Source organism: Pelodiscus sinensis, chromosome 20, assembly GCF_049634645.1.
Source record: "Pelodiscus sinensis isolate JC-2024 chromosome 20, ASM4963464v1, whole genome shotgun sequence".
Classification (NCBI taxonomy): Eukaryota; Metazoa; Chordata; order Testudines; family Trionychidae; genus Pelodiscus; species Pelodiscus sinensis.
The window spans coordinates 23,614,593-23,634,480 of NC_134730.1; the positions used below are offsets into that span (position 1 = coordinate 23,614,593).

At 46.4% G+C, this 19,888-nt stretch overlaps 1 protein-coding gene across 4 annotated transcripts in view; it reads right to left on the reverse strand.

The window, feature by feature from the left end:
• The window catches only part of LOC102462448 (ABC-type organic anion transporter ABCA8-like), an 85,589-nt gene that overhangs the window by 9,669 nt on the left and 56,032 nt on the right, over positions 1 to 19,888 (reverse strand). For 3 of the 4 annotated variants that reach the window (XM_075903995.1, XM_075903993.1, XM_075903994.1), the window contains 12 exons: positions 17,013 to 17,123; positions 16,358 to 16,531; positions 15,596 to 15,709; positions 11,615 to 11,731; positions 10,187 to 10,264; positions 8,756 to 8,847; positions 8,512 to 8,638; positions 6,545 to 6,662; positions 5,641 to 5,732; positions 3,176 to 3,336; positions 2,073 to 2,148; positions 98 to 192 (listed from right to left, as the gene is read on the reverse strand). In XM_075903995.1, coding sequence (XP_075760110.1) covers positions 98 to 192; positions 2,073 to 2,148; positions 3,176 to 3,336; positions 5,641 to 5,732; positions 6,545 to 6,662; positions 8,512 to 8,638; positions 8,756 to 8,847; positions 10,187 to 10,264; positions 11,615 to 11,731; positions 15,596 to 15,709; positions 16,358 to 16,531; positions 17,013 to 17,123 — 1,355 coding nt within the window. The other variant, XM_075903996.1, reaches the window with a different exon arrangement.

Consider the following 19,888-nt stretch of genomic DNA (forward strand, 5'->3'; position numbering starts at 1 on the left):
CCAGGTATTCTTTACCCCCTTTGTCTCTCTAACACACACAGGGAGCACTTGTACAGCGCGTCTGCATGCTCCCTTCCGGACAGTGAGCTCCACTCACCACACGTGATGTTGCCCCATGGGGTCCATTCCAGTCGATAGTTCATCCAAAAGCACCATCCTTGGCTTACCCAGCATGCTCAGTGCAAAGCACACCTGATGGGGGAGACCACAAAGTCAGGGGCTTTTACCTTCACAGTTTGCATGGGTTTCATTGGTAGTAACTGTCTTTCACTCAGCACAATCCTAGCTAGAATGGTTCAGGTAGTTTAGTGCAGGCGGTCCCTTTATTACAATGTGGTAGCCCCTGTGAAGGACTGACAACATGTGGTGAGTATAACTTGTCTGAAGAGAGCAAGCTTTGACCACATCTGCAGTCACATCACTGACACATCCTGAGCGGGGTTTCTCTCAGCTACCAAATCTTTGCCGTCTGTTCAGGTTTCTCCTGAACAGTGATTTTGAGGCCTTGTCTCCACTAACTAGAGGATTGATGCACCAGCAATCAATCTTCCAGAGTTTGATTTAGCGGGTCTAGTAAAGACCCGTTAAGTCGAACACTGAGGTTGCCCCTATTGATTGCAGTATGCTGCACTGTTGCAAGGAGTAAGAGAAGTCAACAGGAGCATTTCTCCCATTGACCTCCCACTGTGGGGCTGCCCCAGAAAAAAAATTTGATGCAAAGTATGTCAACTCCAGCTATGCAATTCACGTAGCTGGAGTTACGTATCTTGCATTGTTTTTCTCCGCCAGCATGGACCTGGCCCGACACTCCACAGTAGGATGCAATCAGCTCTCCACTAAAGAAACAGCATGTAACATTTCTTTCTCCTTTCCCAAGATGCTCCAGAGCAGGGGCTGAACTCACTCCTTAAATTTTCATGCCTCTGATCTTCAGAGAACTGCAAAGCTAGATCCAAACTGCAGGAATGAGCTCTCTTGAAAGGCTGATTCCAAACCTCCTCCGCACACACCCCTGCACTCCTGAGACGTTCAGATCCAGAGTCGGAAGCTCAGGTCCCTCTAACTAGAAATCCTGAGCAGAGATGCTGCAACTATTGAGCAATGCACACAAATATGACTTGGGGCAGCTCTGCCCTTTTCTCTCGCCCTTCCAAAATAAAGAACGATTGGGAGGGAGCTTCCTGGAACAGTTCCTTCCCTCCTCTTGACACTGCTGAGCCATACTTGACTGGGTTGATTTGGCCCTGCCTTATAGATAGGGTTTCACCTGTTCCGATTTTCTCAGGATCATCCCTTTTTTGAGATAGCTGTCCCAGGAAATCTGTACCCACTGCCAGCTGTCCAGTTTTATAGTCTAGGAGCATTCCAGATGCACTGTTTTTTTGTATCTGTGGTGGCAAGTGTACTTAGAGTGCAAAATATTTGCCTCGTGCGTGCACTAAGCCAGTGGTTTTCAAACGATGGGTTGTGACCCAGTTCTGGGGGGTGGAATGTCAGGCACTGGGTTTTGTTGCTGCAGGGGGATCAGGTGACCAGTGGTAGCTACCTGCCCATCCTGGCATCACAGACTGAGCAGCCAAAGGCAGGCCTGGTTCCTAGGTGAGAATGGGGGAGAGCACACAGGGCTTCACACACTGCCCGTGCCCTGAGCACTAGCTCCGCCCTTCCACTGGCTGGGAACCTGCTGCTGTTTGCTGCTAGAGCGTAGCATGCTGTGCGGTGCCAGGGGAGGCAGGAAGCTGCCTTAGCCCGCCCTCCCCGTTGCACTACTGACGGAGAGCCGCTCAAGCTCCAAAGCTCTCATCCTCAGCTCCACCCAGAGCCTACACCCTAGTCAAATTATGTTGGGCTGCGGGCACCAATTTTCTTCAACTGGGTCATGAGAAAAAAAAGTTTGAAAACCCCTGCACTAGGCTAACCTGAATAGAATTGGCTTCATGCCTACAACGCCACAAGCATTTGTAGGGAAAAAAAGATCCCCCCAAGCTTCCTGAAAAGACAGCTTCTTCGCCTGACCGCCTCTACTTAGGAAGTGGAGAGAATGAAAGCACAGGAGAGACTGAAATCCTCACCTTTCGGCTTATTCCTGCTGGTAGTTTCTTGGCTGGTTTTCGAAGATGTGCCTGAAGCTTCAGGGCATTCACGATCCTGGGTTGGGAGCAAAAGTGAAATGAACCTGTCAGTCAGACATCTCCTGACAGAGCCACCTGAGGGGAGAGCTGCTCCTTCCTGGCCTTCCACTGCTTATGTTACATCATAATCATTTTTACAGCCACCCTTATGATGTCACAAAGCATCATTCTATCCTCCTGCTTCCTGCCTAGTCTTTTCCAGCAACAATGCTGATCTCTCAGCACTTCTTACACATGTCTTCCTACGAAGTTCTGTACCTGTGTAACTTCCACCTCTTGCCCCCAAACTAGCCAGTAAAAGCTAGTCCTCCTTCCAGTCCCTGCTTGACACCCCTGCCATGATGCCTGCGTGAAGTTGGCTGATAACCAAGGGAATCTGATTTACTTTTAGTGTGATTATTTATTAAAATGTAATTAGCTCCAAACCAAAATCCATCCTTCCTCCTGTGTCCTGTTTGTCACAGAGGCTTGGGGTGTCTTGGAAATTAAACTATGCACTGTGTGTATCCCACAGACCTAACAAGTCCTAGTCATGGGGTTTCTGGAACCTTCTATAGTACTGATAATAGCAAGAGTAGTAACTTTGGTAATTATATTAAGCTGATATTAGTTTTAAAAAACACCCACCACCTTCCCAATTAGCCACTACGAAATTTCAAAACATTAAAATTGTAAAACCTCTGAATTTCCTCTTTTCCTGGATATTCTGTACAACACCTCTCCGTTTTTGGGAAGTAATCAGTCAAAATATCTTTGCCGTTTTCCACACTAGTAGTTCCCATTCCCACTACCAGAAGACAAGTGACCAGGCAAACTCCAGCTGTCTCAGACAGGCCCTCTGTGCCCGAGGGAATGTCTCATTTTTTTAACCTGAGCAAATGGGCAAAGAGATCCACATTTTCTTCCCTTTCATGGAGGCACAAATGTGATAAAGAAGCCGAACCAGGAATAGCTTTAGACAACATGAGTGCAGAAGTCACTAATGGAGATTCAACACACAGTTCGCTCCCCCCATTGAGGCTGGGATAATTTTATTTCTGTACCGTTGGATAGTAACAGCAGCATCTTCTTTCCTCATCCCTTTCACTGCAGCGTACACCTCCAGATGTTCCTGAACAGTCAGGTTTGGCCAGAGGGGGTTCTCCTGAGGGCAGTACCCTAAAAAGTCAGTTGTGTCTTCTGCCTCTGTCCCCTGCATCAGCACCTGCACAAACAACCAGTAACTGGAGGCTCAAAGGTACAAGTGCTTCTTCGGACTTTTAAAAATTCTCTTCTTCAACATGGAATCCTTCAGGTCTCCCCACAGGGAAAGGGAGACAGGCAGAAGAGTTAAACACCCTCTCCTTTTTGTAGCGCTGTGGGGAATGAGTGAAAACAATGGGGCTATAAGGTGAGAGTTGAACTAACAGAAAGGAATTATTCAGAATGTGCATGAAAGATCTTAAGAGGTCATATAGACCAGTCCCCTGCACTAATGCCAGGGCTAATATTATCTAGATCATCCCTGCCAGGCGTTTGTCTAACATGCACTTAAAATCTCCAGTGATGGAGAGTATACAACTGCCCTAAGCAATTTATTCCAGTGTTTAACCACCCTGACAAGTAGGAAGTTTTTCCTGATGTCCCGCTTAGACTTCCCTTCCTGCAATTTAAGCCCATTACTTCTTGTCCTATTCTCAGATGTTCGGGAGAACAATTTTTCTCCTTCCTTCTTGTAGCAGCCTTTTATGTACAGGCAGTCCCCAGGTTACATGGATCTGACTTACATCAGATCCCTACTTACAAATGGGGTGAGGCAACCCCGCACTAGCTGCTTCCCCCCAGCAGACCAGGGAGACGCGAAGCTAGCGCCCGCCCCCCAGCAGACCAGGGAGACGCGAAGCTAGCCCCCACCCCCCAGCAGACCAGGGAAACGCGGAGCGGCTTTTCTCAGCAGACACCTCAGCTTGAGAATAAAGGACTGAGGGAAGTGAGGTGTGGGAGAATAAAACTGAGCTCTGGAGAAACGTTTGGCTAGAGTTTCCCCTACAATATGTACCAGTTCCGACTTACATACAAATTCAACTTAAGAACAAACCTACAGTCCCTATCTTGTACGTAACCCGGGGACTGCCTGTACTTGAAAATTATGTCCCCGATCAGTCTTTTCTCCCCTCACTAAACACACACACATGTTTCAATCTTCCCTCACAGGTCATATTTTTGAGATGTTTAATCATTTTTGTTGCTCTTCTCCAATTTGTCCACATTTTTCCTGAAATGGTTTCAACCACTCCTGCTAATATATCCAGAAAGATGTTTGCTTCTTTGGTGACAGTGTCACACAGTTGGCTTATATTACATTGTCAGGTACAGGATGTGGACAAATGAAAAAAAAAAAAAGTTCAGAGAAGACCAACAAAAATGATCAAACACATCTCAACCAGGGAGCTGCACCCGAATCCAAGTCATGCTTTCCCCTCTGTGCAAAAGCTATATGACATGGATGTTGTTATTTCAAACTTATTGTAGCTTATTGCACATTTTGAACTCTAAGGGTACGTCTACACTGTACAGTTATTTTGGAAGCAATACCGGAATAGTTATTCTGAAATAGCTATTTTGAAATAGCATGTCTACACTACAGGGAAGCCTCAAAATTGGTCCAAGGCAGCAAATCTACATGATTTGCCTATCTCGATTTAGAGCGCCAGAAGGAATAACTTAGAATGGCCCTGGTGAGGGGCTATTTCGAAATAGCAGAAGTAGAGTGTCTACACACGCCTTATTTTGAAATAGCTATTTCAGAATAAGTGCTATTCTTTGTAGGGTGAGGTTTACAGAAGTTGGAATAAGCCATTAAAATTATTTTGAAATAACGGAATTGCTGTGTAGACGCTCGCATAGTTATTTCGGAATAACGGTTGTTATTCTGAAATAACTTTGCTGTATAGACACATTCTAAGAGAGAAATGTCCAAATATTTGCAAATAGCTTTTTTCACACTGATGGGCATGAATATAAAGATTAAGGCAAGACTACACAACACACAGGCCCCATTTAAGTCAGTTCTGCTGATATTAATAAAATGCAATATTTACTGATTTCCACCCATATGACAGCACTTTTAATGAGCAATGACAGTCCAGGAATTTAACTACTAAAACGCATCTCAACAGAAGACCATTATATTAACTACTTTTTTGTTTTGGCTCCCACACACAGGCTCCGGATTGAGTAGCCCTGGTGTAGCTGTTACTTCAATATTGCAGCTCAGATAGGATATTAGGATCTCTGGCAACCTCCCCTCCCCCCAAACTACTTTTAGTACTCTTGCATGAGTTCTGCGAGCACAAGTCTGTGGACCTGGGCTGCGAGGCTTGCTTCCAGATGGAGTGCAGACAAACCTACTGGAGTCAACAGATTTACTCCTATTACTTTCAATAGGACCAGGATAGAAGTGCTGGAGCTTCTCGTCTTCAGTTAGCACTCAGAAGAGACAATGCTCCTTTTTCCAGGTTTCTCCTACCTGTCCAGCCGTTGGGATCGTGTCTCCAACGATCATCCTTAGAGTTGTGCTTTTCCCCGCCCCATTGGGTCCAAGTAGCCCTAAAATCTCGCCTAGAATAAAATGGAGAGAAGAGTATCATTTACTGGAACTGCTAGCAACTGTGTATTACTATAAGAGGGAAAGGAACCAAGGAAATCTGACATTTTTGCAAAGAATTGCTGCTCTTTTTCTCTACAGGACTAATGTTTCAAGCAAATGCTTTCAGGTTTCCTGCAACGGACATGTGATGGCTTGCCATGTGTGTGGGTGGTCCAAATGGTGAGCCATGATATGTACCCAAATCTGATCCAAAGATGAGAGCGAGTGAGCCAGGAATACTCCCCGATTTATATTCCAGATGGGTTGCTAGCGACTGATGTTCCCTATCAGGTGTTACATATTCAATGGCTCACGTGAACTCAGCTGATAGGGATTTGACTGGCATTACGATCACTTTTCAGGCACAGTGACACTTGCGTCCACTGCCTGGAGAAGTCTGCAACATTTAAAAGACTTACTGACATAAATGAAATCACAATATGGCCTCCAGTATGGAGGTCTCTATATCACACAACCAAGTACGCCAATTTACCTAAACATTGGTAATCTTAACAGGGAGATGGAGGATTGCCAGAGATAACCCACCCAGCTAATTCCATAGGTTAGATTTGAGAAAAGTTAGCCAGGTAAAGTGAGGAGACTTGCAACAAGCCCCTATCCAACTTTATTTGATTTGGCCTACTGGGTACCTTGGTGATAAATAGAAGATTTCACCCACCAGTGATGTTAATCCAGTAATTTTCAGAAGCTCTAAATATTCTATGAAACAAAAATGTATTACATTGTATTTAAAACCTCTAATTATATGCGTGTTTGTTCTGACCTTTTTTAACACAAAAGGAGACATTTCTTGTGGCCACTTTTGTCCTTTTCTTAAAAACAGAGCTGGCCTTCTTGTCTTTGTATTCCTTGCGTAGTCTGTGGACACTAAGGATTGGTCTCTATGGAATAAAAGCAAATCACCGTCACTTTGATAAAAAATATGGGCATTGTTGATATGGTTCAATCTCAGAAATGAATGAAAGATGATAAAAACCACATTCTTTAGAATTTATTTGGTATCAACAAACCCTCGTCTCTTCTACTGACATTTTAAAATGAACAATTAACTGTTATCTATATGGATTTGAGGATTTATTAAGTGCTGCCTGAGAAGCATAGCTAGAACCACATATAGACCTCACTTATAGCTAGAACCATTTGGGAATTTCCTGCTGAAATGATTCTGCCAAATGCAGTCTCCTCCCCCCACGCACCCATGGGAAGTGAGCCCCTTTTTTAGACACCTCGGTGGCTACAGCTGGCTGAGAAAGTTGCATCTAAACTTTTCAGTGCCAAAGTTGAGCTCTGAAATAAATGGAAACGTTCACAGAAAGCGTCCAAGTTCCTTGAAAAGTTTCTGTTTTCCAAACGGGAAAGGACATAATTTGGGGCTTTTGGATGAAAATCATTGTTTGACAAAAAGTGGATTTTTTTTCCTGCTAAGTATCCCATCGCCTGACTAGCTCTGCTTGTGACACCAAGAGCCTGATACGTGTGTTCCCACCTCCAGGGCCAGCTATAAGCACAAAGCTGTGTGCGGCTCTGTCCAGACTGATAATTCACAGACTGGCCTGCTCTTCCAATCTGGCAGTAGGATGGAGCCAAACTCTCTTCTACCATCAGCCAGAAGAAAAATAGCCAATAGGTGAGAAACTCTTTAGCATGTGTTTTCTCCATGATCAGGAGGTATCTTTGCATAAAAAAGTCTTGCGTAAGATTAAGCAGCTTCTTCTGCTATGGCTCTAGGGTGAAGCCTGAGGAAGCTTCAGGTGTTCATATCACAAAGCCATAAGAACATAAGAACGTCTGTACTGGGTCAGACCAAAGGTCCATCCAGCCCAGTACCCTGTCTGCCGATAGTGGCCAATGCCAGGTGTCCCAGAGGGAGTGAATCGAACAGGTAATGATCAAGCGATCTCTCTCCTGCCATCCATCTGACAAACAGAGGATAGGGACACCATTCCTTACCCATACTGGCTAATAGCTGGACTTAACCTCCATGAAATTATCTAGTTCTCTTTTAAACCCTGTTATAGTCCTAGCCTTCACCATCTCCCCAGGCAAGGAGTTCCACAGATTGACTATGCGCTGTGTGAAGAAGAACTAGGTGGCCCCTAGTTATTATATTATGGGAACAAGTAAACAACTTTTCCTTATTCACTTTCTTCACACCATTCATGATTTTATAGACCTCTATCATATCCCCTCCTTAGTCTTCTCTTTTCCAAGCTGAAAAGTCCCAGTCTCTTTAATCTCTCCTCAGATGGTACCCGTTCCAAACCCCTAATCATTTTAGTTGCCCTTCTCTGAGCCTTTTCTAATGCCAGTATATCTTTTTTGAGCCCTCGTTACTATTAGCTATCTTAATAGAGAGATGAAGGGACCCTAGAGATTAGACACCTATCTGATATCAAAGCTCTGGCTAGACAGAAACTGGCAGGGTAATGCAAGCAGATGTAATGGCATTACCTCAATACTGTGATAGCATCATTTCAGTTGGACATTAGGAAAAATGTCCTAAGTAATAGAGTTAAGCACTGGAATACATTGCCTAGGGAGGTTGTGCAATTTCGGTCATTGAAGATTTTTAAGAACAGGTTAGTCAAACACCTGTCAGGGATGGTCTAGTTATCTCACAGTCCTGCCTTGAGTCCAGGGGGCTGCACTAGAAGACTTATTGGAGTCCCTACCTATCCTACATTTCTGTGATTCCATGTTGGATACACGTTCTCCCAATTCATTTTTTACCTCTTCCTGGTTCTGACCAGTCAACACATGCCTGACTTTCATTCTTTCAGCTTCAACATCTTCGTCTTCGTCTATTCCTTCAGACTCTTCAGGGTTTGGGCAGATGATCTCATTCTTTGGAGAAATTCTGCAGAGAAAAGAAACCAAACCCAGAGTTGTTGTTGGTACAAAGGCAGTTCCCCCATACGTAGCACTTGAGTCCCAAGGCTCAATTCAATGTGTTTAGACTCGGTTTGGCACAGACCTGAACACTGGATCTTTTCTCATAGTTTTTCTTCCATATTTCCACTCCAGACATCTCAGAATGAAAATTAAAATGAGACAGTGCACGTATGGCTGGAAAACAAGGGAAAAAGACAAGGGGTGACAAGGCTGGATCTGTTGGCATCGATGTCAAAATTCTGATTTATGTCAGTGGAGCCAGGGAATTTACTCGTATACTGTTATATAATTTCTGATTTTAGCATCTCAGGTGAAGATAAATGGAGGGCACAAAAAGACAGAGGCCCATGCCCATGGCTTAGCAGGCTGAGAGTAAGAACAGCCCAGATGTATTATTGGCTCAGACACTGACTCGGCCATCTTGCCAGAGAGAGAACATAAGAACAGCCATGCTGGGTCAGACCAAATGTCCATTTAGCTCAGTATCCTGTCTTCTGACAGTGGCCAATGCCAGGTGTCCACAGAGGGAATGAACAGAACAGGGAATCACCAACTAACTGATCCATCCTTTGTCACCCATTCCCAATTTCTGACAAAAAAAAAAGGCTACGAACACTATTCCTACCCATCCTGGCTAATAGCCATTGATTGACCCATTTTCCATGAATTTATCTAGCTCTTTTTTGAATCCTGTTAAAGTCCTGGCCTTCACAACATCCTCCAGCAAGGAGTTCCACGGGTTGACTGTGCATTGCCTGAAGTACTTCCTTTTGTTTATATTAACCCTGCTACCTATTAATTTCCTTTGGTGACCCCTAGTTCTTATGTTATGGGAACAAATACATCACTTTTCCTTAGTCACTTTCTCCATCCCCATCATGATTTTATAGACCTCTATCATATCCCCCTCCCCATCTTCTCTTTTCTAAGCTGAAAAGTCCCAGTCTTTTTAATCTCTCCTCATATGGCACCTGTTCCAAACCCCTCATCATGTTTATTGCCCTTTTCCAAACTTTTTCCAATGCGAAGAGATCTTTTTAGAGATGAAGCGACCACCTCTGCAGGCAGCATTCAAGATTCAAGGAGGGATTTGAGCTCAGTGGTGCTGGTGCTCACTCGTGAGGTGAAATCAGTTCTGGAAAGGGTACCAAGAAGGGGGAAACAGAGATGTGGGGAAGAAGGAAGGGAATGACTGTTATGCCGCAGAAGAGGAGTGTGGGGAGAGCCTTTAGTGAGTGGCGGATGCACAAGGGCACTCAGACGCATGCACAAAAAATGCGGTGAAGATAATGCTTGTGCAGCTCCCCCTCAGGTCGCTGGAATGCTTTGCCCCTCCCTGCTGTGTCAGGGGGAGAACGTGGCTGGACTTCATCACTGGGAGGAGCATGAGCCATGTGGAATGACATTCCCTTCAGCCAGAGAAGGGGGTTGAAACCGGGGGGGAGGGGACGGGGGTGTTTGAAAACTTCACATCCTCTTAGAAATGCTTCCTATTGTGGAAACATGTTCTTACCGCTAGGCTAGTTAGCAAGTGGATTCTGCTCAGAATCGGATAGATCTCATCTGGGAGAAGTGAATATTCTGATGACACCTGTGTGAGGAGAAGACAACCAGATTAGAAACAGGAACTTTTCCAGTGCCGAATAAAAGTCAAAACCTAGATCCTTGGAATGTAAATTTAGATTGAACGTATCCCTCTGGATTTAAACACAGGGAAGCTCATCACACTGCTTAGAGAGTGTGTACGGGGCTGCCCAGATACTCAGCATGTGTCCGGTTTGGCAGGCTTGGGCTCACTCCTATAACTCAGTGAGAGATTATCAGGTCATTCCCCCTCCCCCCTGCTTCTTGTTTCCCTCCCAATAACTTTATGTTCTCCTGGCCACGTCCATCTCCTCCCTTTTCTTGCTCCTTCTCGACCTGCATCCCGCCTTCTACTTGGCCTTCTTTATCTTGCATCCGGCAACACTTCATCAAGCCATGCCCTTCATCCCCACCATTGACTGCCCTCAGCTCCATTGCTCTGCCATTCTCTTCCGCTCTAACCCATCCCCCTTCCCACGCTCTCCAGAATGGTCATTGTCCGCTGTTCCTTTACCTCTCTCCATCTCCAGCTGCCCCCTCTGATGGTGACCCTCTTCTCACAGCCCTCGTCCAGCATCATCTCCAAAGGGCCATCACTAGTCCACTAGATTTTTCCTCTCCTGCTCTTTTCAACCCTTCCCCAAACTCACTTCCCCTCCTGCCTCATTCTCCTCCAGGTAAAAGTTATCTATCCCCTCTCTAAGTCCTCCCCCTCTGCATTCTCCTCTGTGCTAGATTTCTGGCTCTCTTTCTTCCTCTTCCTCCAGTCCCTCGCCCTCAAGCTCATACTCCACATCCATACGGACCCTTTGGAAAACCACCCTTGCAGCTGCCTGCTTGCCCTTTGTCTCCTGGTGTCTTCTGCCCCACACCACTAGAAGTGGCTATTAGTCATTGGCACAGGGGTTACACTTGTGCTCACAGATACAAAACGCTACCACAGAGCCGATTCCAAAGAGAGGCTCAACGCCTGAGAATTTGGAGTCAAAGGGAATTAACGGTGCTCAGCGCCGATCCGGATTTGGCTCCACTTTCCCAGTGAATAATGGCAGTGCGGTGTCACCATATGCTATTTGTGTCAATACTTTATCATGCAGGTCATTTTCGGCAGATGCAAAGTACCAGGTCATAGTGCAGTACAGTTGGGAATTGTTGGTAGGCATCCTGACGTGGGTTTGAAGTTTTAACTCAATGTGTCAGGCCATGGTTTATATCTGGTACGACAGCAGCCGGCAGTCTGTTACAAACAAAACCTTTGACCCCGGGGTGGTTTTTTTTTTAAGGGTTTGTTTCAACTTTTTCAAATGAAAACTAAAAAGTTAATTATGGCTGGAGTTTGTTGTTCGGCCTCACATACCTGCACAATTATTTTCATACAGCCAACTAATGCATAGACAGGAATCAGTGCAGTGAGGAGGGTCATGAGGAAGTCCACAAAGACGATATAAGAAATTCCATTAAGCACGAAAGAAACCTAAAAAGCCAGGATTGAAAATGCAGCACACTCATTAGTCCACTTGAAGTTTAATATATTGTGGCAAAATGGCCACTGTTGCGATGAGGGGGTCCCATACTTTTCTTGGTGGGAGCTAGGACATCACCCCTGGCCCATGTTCATGACTCCACTAAGAAACTGGTAGGGAAGGGAAGCAAGGAGATTTTGTCATGTTCAAAAAAAACCCCCCCAAAAACCCACTGAGTGCAGGGTTAAAAAGGAATCACCCGGAGTCACCCGCCAGCCCTTCAGTCTCTGTCCTGCCCCCTCACTGTCCCCCCTCCCTCGGTGTTTTTTGTATCTGATTTTCCCAAAACTTGTATTTAAAAGCGCTGAGCCCCATCTCCTCAGGAAGGGGCCAGGACGGGAAGTAGCATTGCTGGAGTGCCCCACGGGTGATGGCCATTTATAGAAGGCTCTGATTTGACCCGGTTCCTGAGCAATTAACGCTCTCGTGTCTTCTCTCTCTCTCTCGCTCGCTTTTTTTTAATAATAAAATAAACATTCCCGGTTAAACCCGCCCCACCTCCCCCCCCCGTAGTAACTTTCCCTAGGCTACAGGGAACCATGGCTTAATTAGCACACCAGATTCCTGACAGGCCTTAACTGGCTACAAATGCAATTAGCCTTTCGTGCCTTGTCTAGTCCATAGGGATCTATGCCTTAATTCACCGAGGGCTTAAATGTATCCCCTTTAGCTCTCTGCCGCTGCTCCTTGGCCCTGCTGTACCACATAATATCTCACTATATAGTTCAGATATGTGCTTCTGTCTATCTGTGAATCTGTTTGTTCAAGAACTCCAAAACAGTACAAGCTAGGACCACCACATTTTGTAGGCAGCCTCCTTGTATCACAATTTAAAGCAAAGTCAGGCTTTGGCTGTGTTAGGACAGTGGGATGTACTTGCCCGTGGCCACAGGGGACAGCAAGTGCCCCATTGAGTAGTTACTAACCAGCAGCATAGTCCCCACCACCCTGGTCTCCCCTGGGGAGTAGCTGCCAGCTGCAGTGTGCCCCCCCCCCCTCGCCGGCCCCAGACTGACCCCAGAGAGAAGCCGGAAGGTGGGTTGTGCGGTTCTCCTCTACCCCGTCCAATGGCCTCGAGCAACATTGGGTAAGTCTGCTAGTGTATCTTTCTCTATACCTATTTGAGGGATTTCAGCATCTGTCTGTCTGTGAGTCCGTCTGTCTATGTGTCTATCTGTAAGCCTGTTTGTTCAAGACCTCCTCCTAAACAGCAAGAGCTCGGACCACCACATTTGGTAGGCGGCTTCCTCCTCTCCTAAGGTAAAGCAAGGCCCAGGGGTGGTGGTGCCACGACAACCAGAAGCCCCAGGAAAGGCCCTGTTTTCCATACCATGCACAGGGAGGGGCTGTTTGGAGGGACGTGATACTGAGAGCGGGCACTGGGGGCAGTGAGCCCGCAAGGGAGAGCTCTTCTGCAGAAAGACCATAGGGGGCAGCCAGATCACCAAAGAGTAGCCAGCTGGGTCAGGACTCTGCTAGCTTGCCTGGTAAATATCCCCCCCAGACCAAACCCTTTTCTCCCCCTGAACCTTAGCCACAGCGCCAGACAGGGGAGACATAAGGCCCCTGGTGGCCAGAGGGTGATGGGGGAGCGGAACAGAAGGCCCCTGGCAGTTGGGGGGACCTGGGGGAGAGAAATTTCCCGAGAATTCACTCTCTCACCCCACATCTCTCAGTTTCCTGCCCCACCCCCCACATCCCCAAGGCCCTCCCCCTGACTCCTGTGCACCCCACACCACCAGCCCCCTGCCCTGAAGGACTCAGGCACCTCCAGGTAAGTCTTCCAGTACCTCTGCAGCACGCAGGTGCGCGCACACACACACACACACGGTGTTGCCCAGGTCCAACAAGGCAGGGCTGATGGGGTGGGGTGGGCAGGAGTAAGGGCAGAAACTTGGGGATGTGGGGAGGAGTGCAGGAGGCCGGGGATGGGGTAGTGTGGGAGTGAGGGTTTAGAGGGGGCTTAGGGCGGGGAGGGGTCCTACCTGGCATGGGCCTTTTCTCTCCTCCCAGCAATCAGCTGCCAGGGGTATTTTCTTTCCCCAACCCCAAGTTCACCCTGACCGTTGGGCATTTTCTCTCCTTCCGAATCCCCCACCCCCAGGCTGCTGGGGCATTTTTCTCCTCCCCTTCTGGTGCTGCAGCCAAAGGTCGGGGGAGGGGAGAAGAGTTTGGTGAAGGGGGCTAGCACCCAATGTGCTGGCAGGCAAGATAGCAGAACCCCAGCCTACCACATGTGGTGGTCCTCGCTCTTATGCTTTAGGAGGAGTTCCTGAACAAATCGACTCACAGACACGCAGACAGGCAGGCACACTCTAAAATACGTATCTACTGGCAGATGTACCCGGTGTAGCTCGGGTCATTAAAGGAAGTACATTTTGGGGGGAAAAACAAATGAAAAATGTACGTTTGATTGTATTTTTCGAAAATGAAGGCTGGAGCGAGAGTTCGGGTGTGAAGAAAAGCAGTGGGTGGCTTAGGACAGACGATGGGCAGATGTAGGGGACTCCAGAGGCTGCCATCCCTTCCAGCAGCCCCCCTCCAGGGCCTGTAGGCTGTCCTGGGGGCGAGATTCCTGGGGCTGCTCCTGGCCTGAAGGCAGGTGCGGGGGGAGCGAGACACCAGTGGCTCTACCCTCCAGTGGCTCCCCAGCTGCCTACAGGCTGCTCAGGGGGATGCCTGACCACTCTGTGGCCTGAAGGCTGTCAGGGGGGGCAAAGCTCTGGGGGCTGCCCCCTCCTCCAGTTACTCTCCAGTGGCCCCCCTGTAGCCTGTCTGGGGGGGCTGAGGCTCAAGGGGCCGCCCCCTCCTCCAGTGCCCCCTTCCACGGTTTGCAGGTTCTTCACGGGGGGGGGGGGGGGACTACTTACCTGGTCTGGAGGCAGGCAAGATGGCAGCCCCTCAGCCCTGCTGGCCACTCTCTTGGTACTTCAGCTGCCCCCAGTTGCCACTCTCAGTATCGTGTCCATACTCTCTCTGACCCCTCCCTTCCCATGTTATGGAAAACAGTCGCATTCCCAGAACTTTGTGTTTTCCGGGCACAACCAAACCATGACTTAGGTTTAAGTTAGGGTGAGAGGAAGCTGCCTACCAAATTTGGTGGTCCTCGCTCTTACAGTTTAGGAGGAGTTCTTGAAGAAACGGACTCACAGACACATGAGGGACACACTCTAAAACAGTGTTTCTCAACTTTTTTTATATAAAGTACCCCGTTAAAAAAAAAGTACCCCTGGTACTTACAGTTTTCAGACACATTTTTTTTCCTACCATTGCAACACGTTTGTTTAAACAACTTAATCATACCTGGGCAGGCAATTCAATTTTTGGGTGTAAAAAGTACACAAATAATAAAGCGCTGTAAAACTTAAAACAAAAATTCAATTTTCTCCAAAATTCAGTTGTGTAGATGTAACCCCCAGACTTCTCTTGAGTACCCCTAAGGGTACTCGTACCACTGGTTGAGAAACATGGGTCTAGATCATATAGATAAATATATTTTGCCTCTCCGAAGAGACCAGTGTGAGAACATTGCTCCAGTGGGTACACTAGCAATTGTGCAATGCCTTGCTAAGAGGCTTGACAAGTAGGATGCAAGAGTTTCTCCTCACCTGTGAATCTAAAATCCAAAACACAATCCTGGTCCAAATTTGCAAACGGGCATCTGTCTTTATAAGAAGCTGAACAAAAAACTGTGACAGAAGCCCCATTTAGGCCCTCTGAATTTTTCTGCTTGATCCCTCTGTAATGGTTATTATGATACAATTTGATATTCAAGGGCATCAGGCCCCCTCCCCCCGAACCATGCATGTACTTACAAATATAAAGATAAAAGCCCAAAAGTCACTGTAGCTTTTCCCTTTACGGAAAAGGAAAGAGACCACATAGGTGAGGAGGACACTGGATGCTGCATAGCCAATAATAGCTGCAATCTGAAGGAAGAGAACTGGAATGAGCATCATTGCAAAACACATAATAAGTAACACAAACTGTGTCACAGACATTTGTGATGGAATATTTGTGCTACCTCACCCTCACCAAATGGACTACGGTAGCCATTTTCGCAATCAGGGCTTTTTTGCGGAAAACAAATCTGAGCTGTCTACACTGGCTCTTTCGTGCAAAAGTTTTGCGCCAACGGGAGCAGTATAGTATTTCTGCAAGAAGCATGGATTTCTTGCAGTAGGAAGTTAGTGCTTTTGCGGAAATTCAAGTGGCCAGTGTAGACAGCTGGCAAGTTTTTCCGGAAAAGTGGCTGATTTTCCGGAAAAACTGGCCAGTCTAGAAACAGCCCCTGATTTCACCTGTCCAACCTAAGCCTCTCTTGTTGCAATTTAAGCCCATTGCTTCTTGTCCTATCATCAGAGGTTAAGGAGAATAATTTTCTCCCTCCTCCTTGTAACACCCTTTTAGGTATGTGAAAGCTGCTATCATGACCCCTTCTCAGTCTTCTCTTTTCCAGACTAAGGAGCCTAGAGTACTTGGACAAGATTTTTTAAAAGTCAGGACTAAAATTTTTACCCATTTATTTTATACTTGAAGATGATTTTCGCACACAGTTTATAAAAAGGCAGAGTTACCATAGGTAAGGCTAAAAATCCAGGAGTCAGGCTAATGTTATAAAAAATTATAAATATAATCCCAGTCATTGTAAAGAGAAGAATGCAGCAGAGGGTAGTGTCCACCAGAGCCAGGCCACACCAATACGCTGATGGGAGCATGCCTGACGTCCACAGCTGGGAGTGAGCTTTTATCTAGGGAGGGAAATGGACAGGAAAGAGGCTTTCACTCAGTTGGCCAAGAGCGATACTGAATGAGATAAAATGGGGAATACATTTCAGAAGCTCAGATATTAAAAAATAAAAATACCTGTTTAGAATTCTGTGACGGGAAGGGAGGGGAGTGCGGCTAAGCCACATGCTGGACTTGATACTGCAAACACTTCTCTGGCTTTGGCTGCACATGCCATCTCAGAGAAATCAATCTTATAACTCACACACTCACGTGAAATAGATGTATAAATGTTTGAAAGTTTAGGGGACCAACACACACACACTCTCTCTCTCTCTCTCTCTCTCTCTCTCTCTCCCCCCCCCCCCTCCTGAAAGACTTGTTCTTATGGGGTAACAAGATCACCTTGGCTGGATTTATCATCATTCCCAGGATCAACTGTTAAAACAGGAAACACCACAGAGCTGATGTTTCATTTCACCTACCTCAATTATCACTTCTTACCTTGTAATCCCCTATGCTGCTCATGGCAAAGTGAGGTGCAAGACCAGAAGCCAAAATAGACATGAGAATAATGGAAACCCAAAGCAAGTCTGTCATGTGCACAAGTGAAATCTTAAAAAGACAAAAAACAAAAACAAAACAGTAAGCAAAAATGGCAACCTGCTTTCATATAATGACCATGCCTTGCTCATTCTGGGTGCTTATGTCATGCATATAAATAATAAGAGGAGGATCAGTTTTAGATAATGTCATCATACAGTAGAAGATACAAAAGCATCCTGGAAGTTGCACTGACAGAGTCTGTCTGCATGTCTGTGCACTCTCAAAGCCTCCCTTTTTGTAAGGTTCCCAGGGAGGTGACAGGCCTGCTGACTCTCTACAGACTGACCCTGCAATGTGGCACTCAGTTTTGGATGTCACCGAGGGATGGAGACAAACTGAAACAAATTCAGAGAAAAATAAAACTGATTAGGGGACTGGAAGGACTCGTGGGCCCCCTATTACAGAAAGGAAGTGGGCGCACTGGAGAAAGTCCAGCAGAGGGCAACAAAAATGATGAGGGGGCTGGAGCACATGACTTACGAGGAGAGGCTGAGGGGTTTGGGCTTATTTAGTCTATAGAAGAGAAGAGTCAGGGGGGATTTGATGGCAGCCATCAACTTCCTGGGGGGGGGGGGTTCCAAAGAAGATGGGGAGAGGCTGTTCTCAGTGGTGGCAGATGACAGAACAAGGAGCAATGGTCTCAAGTTGCAGTGGGGGATGTTTAGGTTGGATATTAGGAAAAACTATTTCATTAGGAGGGTGGTGCAGCCCTGGAATGGGTTACCTCGGGAGGTGGTAGAATCTCCATCCCCAGAGGTTTTTAAGACCCAGATTGACAAAGCCCCTATTTAAAACTATGGTACGCCCATATCTTGAATACTGTGTACAGATGTGGTCTCCTCACCTCAGAAAAGATATTTTGGCATTAGAAAAGGTTCAGAAAATGGCAACTAAAATGATTAGGGGTTTGGAACAGGTTCCACATGAGGAGAGGCTAGAGACTGGGGGTATGTCTACACTGCCACCCTAGTTCGAACTAGGGTGGCTAATGTAGGCATTCGAACTTGCAAATGAAGCCCGGGATTTAAATATCCCAGGCTTTATTTGCATGTTCCTGGGCGCCGCCATTTTTAAATGCCCCATAGTTCGAACTACCTGCCCGCGGCTATAGGCGGCACGGACTAGGTAGTTCGAATTAAAGCTCCTAATTTGAACTATCTTTACTCCTCATTACAGGTAGTTTGAACTACAGGGCATTTAAAAATGGCAGCGCCCAGGAACATGCAAATAAAGCCTGGGATATTTAAATCCCGGGCTTCATTTGCAAGTTCGAATGCCTACATTAGCCACCTTAGTTCGAAGTAGGGTGGCAGTGTAGACATACCCTGGGACTTTTCAGTTTAGAAAAGAGGAGACTGAGGGGGGATATGATAGAGATATATAAAATCATAAGTGGTGTGGAGAGGGCGAATAAAGAAAAGTTATTTACTTGTTCCCATAATATAAGAACTAGAGGACACGAAATGAAATTAATAGGTAGCAGGTTTAAAACTAATAAAAGAAGGTTCTTCTTCACACAGCGCACAGTCAACCTGTGGAACTCCTTGCCAGAGGAGGCTGTGAAGGCTAGAACTATAACAGAGTTTAAAAAAGAGCTAGATAAATTCATGGAGGTTAGGTCCATAAAAAGCTATTAGCCCGGGGATAAGGAATAGTGTCCCTGGCCTCTGTCAAAGGCTGGAGATGGATGGCAGGAGACAAGTCTCTTGATAATTGTCTCCGGTCCACCCCCTGGCATTGGCCACTGTCGGCAGACAGGATAGTGGGCTAGATGGACCTTTGATCTGACCCAGTAATGGCCATACTTATATGCTTATGACTGGGATGATTTAGTTGGGGTTGGTCCAGCTTTGGGCAGGAGGTTGGACTCAATGACCTCCTCAGGTCTCTTCCAACCCTAGGATTCTATGATCTTGGAAAATAATTCCCCCCTTCAGGTACACAGCAGCAGTATTTCAGAATAATTGATGTTATTCTGAAATAACAGAGTGCATCTATGCTACAGGCCTTTATCTTGAAATAATGGTGAGCTGGAGGACATCTTACTCTGACTCCTGTAACCATTATTTCACAAGGGCTGTGTCTACACTGGCATGAATTTCCGGAACTGCTTAAAACGGAAAACTATTCCGTTTTCAGTTTTTCCGAAAAAGGAGCGTCTACATTGGCAGGCTGCTTTTCCAGAAAAGCCCTTTTTCCGGAAAAGTGTCTGTGGCCAATGTAGACACACTTTTCCGGAAAAGAGCCCCGATTGCCATTTTCGTGCTTGGGGCTTTTTTCCGGAAAAGACTACTGGGCTGTCTACACTGGCCCTTTACGGAACAGTGTTCCGGAATAAGGACTTATGCCCGAGCGGGAGCAGAATAGTTTTTCCAGAATAGCGGTTGATTTTGTACAGTAGAGCATCGTTGCTTTTCCGGAAATTCAAGGGCCAGTGTAGACAGCTCGCAGCTTATTCCGGAAAAGCGGCTGATTTTCCAGAATAAGTGGCCCAGTGTAGACACAGCCAAGGAGTGAGGGAAGTTGAAGGAAGAATATTCTTCCTTTGACTTCCTGCTGTGTAGACAGCACCAAAAGCCTAATTAAGCTATTTCAACTTACGGTACACAATTGACGTAGCTGACATTGCTTAGCTTAATTTGACTTTAGCCTGCTCTGTAGACATACCCTGCTTTCTCTCCGGAGTCCACACACTCCAGTAGAAATTTCAGAGTACAAAGGCCAAAATGCATAGAGGTGGAATAGCCATTCATCTACCCATGTTTAAGCATATA